The sequence below is a fragment of the Porites lutea genome, chromosome 12 (assembly GCF_958299795.1).
Source record: "Porites lutea chromosome 12, jaPorLute2.1, whole genome shotgun sequence".
NCBI lineage: Eukaryota > Metazoa > Cnidaria > Anthozoa > Scleractinia > Poritidae > Porites > Porites lutea.
This window is the reverse complement of record NC_133212.1, coordinates 12,399,366-12,403,983: the sequence shown is the minus strand read 5'-3', so window position 1 is coordinate 12,403,983 and position 4,618 is coordinate 12,399,366. Positions and strand designations below refer to the sequence as shown.

Below are 4,618 nucleotides of genomic sequence, written 5' to 3'. Positions count from 1 at the left end.
AGCGCTCTGCTGACAGATGGATTTCTGCTGTCCGCAACCCTAATGGTCGTATTGTGTCTGACCCGCAAGGTCTTTGTGATTCCTTTTCCTCCTTTTATTCTGATCTGTTTTCCGCCTCTCCTGTTGATCCTTCTGCTCAACAGTCCTTACTTGCTAACCTGTCTTCTGTTCTTCCTCCTGATCAGGCCGAGAAATGTGAGGGCTATTTGGATGTGGGAGAGTGTTACGAGGTTCTCGTGGGTATGGCCAAAAACAAGGCTCCTGGGTCTGATGGTCTGCCCATGGAGTTCTACGTTAAGTTCTGGGATGTACTCGGTCCTGATCTGGTTACTGTACTTAATTCTTGTTTTGACGCGGGTCTTCTCTCTTCCTCGCAACGTCGTGGGGTTATCTCTCTGTCTTTTAAGAAGGGTGATCGGCTCGACCCCCGCAATTGGCGTCCGATCTCTCTTCTTAATGTTGATTACAAACTGGCTGCTAGGGTTCTTGCTGGGCGTCTTCTTAAGGTCATTCATCTGGTTGTTGCGGATGACCAGACTTGTGGGGTCCCGGGGAGATACATTGGTGAAAATGTTGCTTTTTTGAGGGATGTTGTTCACTATGCCTCTTTCTCTGGGCAACCTGTTGCTATCCTTTCCCTCGATCAGGAAAAGGCCTTCGATAGAGTGGATTGGGGATTCATGCGCTCTACTCTTCTGTCTATGGGCTTCGGTCGTTCTTTCATTAAATGGGTGGACTTGTTTTATACTGAAGTGTCTAGTGCTGTGTCCGTCAATGGTTATCTGTCTTCTTTTTTCTCGCTGTCGAGAGGGGTACGCCAAGGCTGCCCTCTCTCCCCCCTTCTATATGTTCTTGTATCTGAAGTGCTGGCCGTCAACATCAGGGCCAACCCACGTATCGAAGGCCTGACCCTCCCCGGGTCCTCATCTCCTCTCTCGCCCATCTCACAATATGCGGATGACACGTCGCTAGTTGTTGTCTCGGATGCTTCTATTCGCGCCATCTTTGATGTATATGCCATCTACGAGAAAGGCTCGGGAGCCAAGCTTAATCAAAGCAAATCCAAAGGTCTCTGGTTGGGTGGTTGGGCTGGTAGGCTGGATCCTCCAGTTCCACTTGATTGGTCCTCGGTTAAGATCAAGACGCTGGGCGTGTTTGTCGGTCCTGGTGACCTCGATGAGGACAATTGGCTGCCCAGGATTGATGCTGTGGAAAAGGTCCTTTCTTCTTGGAGGCAGCGGTCCCTCTCCTTCAAGGGTAAGGCCTTGGTTATCAATGCCCTTGCTTTGTCTCGGGTCTGGTATGTGTCTTCACTAATTCACATGCCTGATTGGGTTGTTTCGAAATTGGTTCGACTGACCTTCCACTTTTTTTGGGGTGGTAAGCGCGATCTTGTCCGTCGACCTGTTGTTATTCAGCCCCCTGATCAGGGTGATTTCTCGGTGGTGGATGTCCAGCGGAAGGTTTCATCTCTTCTCGTTCAGTGGGTGAGGCGTTTTCTCTCATCCTACGCTAATTGGTCTCACTTCCTTACTTTCTGGTTCTTCTCTGTTTTCAACTGCTCTGTGCTTGATGTTTTTTCGCAGCCTTTTGCTTTCAGTCCTCTTGCCTTGCCTCCGTTTTATCAATCACTTTTGCTGGCTTGGCGCAGTGTCAATGGTTCCTTCTCGGTTCCTCGCTCCTGCCTTGTTATGGGCTCTTCATCATCTGAGCACGCCATGTCGGCAGTGAGCATGTCTGCTAAGTCTTGCTACTCGTACCTGTTGTCTGTTAGTCTGTCCCCACCGCACTGTGTTGCTAAATTTCGTCCCAGGTTTGGTGACCTCTACTGGCCGACCACCTGGAAATCGTTATCTCTCTTTCCGCTGGACCGCCCCGTCACTGACCTTAATTGGAAGATTGCGCATGGGGTGCTGTACACCGTGGACCGTCTCATCTCTTTTGGTTATGGCTTTGACCCTACCTGCTTTTGTTCTTCTCCTGTTGAGACCACTCCCCGTTTGTTTTATGAGTGTCCTCTGGCGCAAAGTGTCCTCTCGTGGCTCCAGTCCTTGATGTTTAAGTGTAGCCCTTCGTTGCCTTCTTTGTCGTTACGGCATGTTCTTTTTGGTTTCTCTCCGGATGAGCTGGTCTCTGTTCCGAGGATCTTTGTATACCTCTTGAATGTCTGTAAGTTTTTTATTTGGTTAGCTCGGAACGACTTTCGTTCTCGGGACACTCGTCCTGGGGCCATTGTTGTTATTAGTCAAGTAAAGGCCCGGGTGGCCTTCTACTTGCCGCTTTATTTTAAACGCTTCCGCTCTGCTCGTCGCAAACGTCACTTCTTGCGTCAGTGGTGTGCCAATGGTACCTTGGGCTCGGTTGGTGAGGCTGGCCTCTCAATCTCGTTGTAACTCTTTTCCCTTTCTTCTTTGTTCTTGCTTGAGTGAGTGTGTCTATGGTCCCTATGGTCGCCTTAGTTGGTTGTACTGTGGTTCCTTCTGCTGGATCTGCTGGTCTCCTTTGCTGGTCGTACTGGCCCCAGTCTTTGTTAGAGAGAGTGTGTCTGTGGTCCCTATGGTCGCCTTAGTTGGTTGCACTGTGGTTCCTTCTGCTGGATCTGCTGGTCTCCTTTGTTGGTCGTACTGGCCCCAGTCCTTGTTTGAGTGAGTGTGCTTGTGAATTTTAGTGCTCGTTTTAGTGAGTTTTCTTTGCCTTTTGCGGCGTTTGAGTGAGTATGTTTTTAGCTATGTTAGATAGTCTAGTGCCCGCGTCTTTTAACTTGTTCTGCTGTCCTGTACATGTTTGTCCTGTATTTGTTTTGTCCTGTACTGTGTATGTAGGGGTGGGGGTTCGATTCCCCCAGTCAGTTTCTGTACTGGTGTACTGCCCCGGTTTGCTGTGTGTGGTACTAGACTTTAAGTCTGGCGGCATTGCACCACCCTACTGGGGGCCGGCCATTCACTGTAAACACAAAAAACTATACCACTGATGTAAAAAATACTAACAAATCAAGGTGAAAAATAAATAAGAGACAATATAGCTGGCAACCTCGGAATGTTCACCGTGGCCTGGTTCTAGGCAAAGTCGCCAGACCGTCATCATGTAAGTACTTTATTGCTAGTTAAGAAAACTCTCACACCCCTAATGCGGATGAGTCAAAAAGACTAATACCAGTACCAAAGTACAAAAAACTGCTTACAACTCTCTTGTGCCATATCCTTCGTGAAATAAAATAGTGGAGCCAGCCACTATAACAGCAGGTATTCCTGTAAAGTAACGATAGATTTAATGTTTAGCTCGAAATTAAAAACGAAATTATTGTGAAAGTATTACCCCGCTAAAACTATACAGTGAAACCCCGCCTTACGGCCACCTCGGTAACGCAGTCACCTCGTTATTGCGTTCACTTTTTTTGGCCGCCGGCCAGTCTGTCTACTTTGAATTGAGTACAATTTCTTGCAAAAAAAACCCCTTATAATACGGTTTTTGGCCCATTGGTGACCGTATTAACGGGGTTCCACTGTATTTCCAACAGGAAATCAGCCTCTTGACTTCTTTAACATTCTCAGTTCTTCGGTACAGTCAAACCTCACCTTACGGCCACCTCGGTAAAACGGTCACCTCGTTATTACGGCCACTTTTTTTGGCCGCCGGACAAAACTGCCATACATAATAACTTGCAAAAAAACCCTCGTTAATATGGTCACCCGTTAATACTGCCAAATGTTTTTGGTCCTTTGGTGGCCGTATTGACAGGGTTCACCGTATACGGGGTGGGTGAGGGAACAGGGGCGGATCTAGGGGGAGGGTGCAGGGGGTGCGCACCCCCCCTGAGATGACCTGCGGTTTTCTAATACAACTGGTATTCTGCAAAAAAAAAAAAAAAAAAACTATGTGGTTTATTGGTGTTGAAGTAGAGCAAGAGACGAGTGTACCCCCTCCTAAAAAAAATCCTGGATCCGTCCCTGGGGAAGTAATTCGACGCAATAAACGCGAAATTTGTGGCGAGATCAAAAAAACGCTTGCAGTAGCGGGGGAGATACCGGCTCTAGATCCTTATTCTTCGCACAGCGAAACGAAGTGAAGTTTCTTATACACAAACTGTATTAACTCTCGAGTCAATTTTTAACCGCTCCAAATCTCAGTGGAACTCGAACTCTCAAGCAAATCAACTTCAAACTAGAGCATCCCGAGGCTTTTAAACATCAGGAAAAATCACTGAAACACTTACATAGAATCAAAAATCTACTAGTGAAACTTTTTTTATAGGTTAAATAACCTACATTTCAAACTTCAGAGTCAATTAAACACCAAACACCAATAATATATCATTATATGACGGCCGTCTTTTGGTATGACTTGAATTTTTTTTCTTTTTTGATACAACCACAGTCAATCGATCGAGTATTCTGAGAGCACTCACCCCAGCTGCATAGCAGGAAAACAGCTTTGTCCCTGGCAGGTCGACTCTTGCTCCGAAAGATTTTGACCAGCATCAAATAGAGAACGACTCCCTCAAGGGCCATCCAAGCAAATGATACCAGGAATAGATAGTGCATTGTAATGGCAATAGCTTTACAGACAATCTTTGAAAATATTAAAAGAAATGTGATTAAGAATAATATCCAGACTGAAA

General features: G+C 46.6%; 1 protein-coding gene across 1 annotated transcript; it reads left to right on the top strand.

The window, feature by feature from the left end:
* Nucleotides 1-1,322: 1,322 nt before the first annotated feature.
* On the top strand, nt 1,323-2,393 carry LOC140921619 (uncharacterized). The gene has a single exon (XM_073371627.1). The coding sequence runs from the start codon at nt 1,323-1,325 to the stop codon at nt 2,391-2,393; it is 1,071 nt and encodes a 356-aa protein (XP_073227728.1).
* The last annotated feature ends 2,225 nt before the right edge of the window (nt 2,394-4,618 follow it).

Bases quoted from the DNA above. Each gene is read 5' to 3' on its own strand.
- LOC140921619 (XM_073371627.1), top strand. From the start codon at position 1,323: ATGCCTGATTGGGTTGTTTCGAAATTGGTTCGACTGACCTTCCACTTT.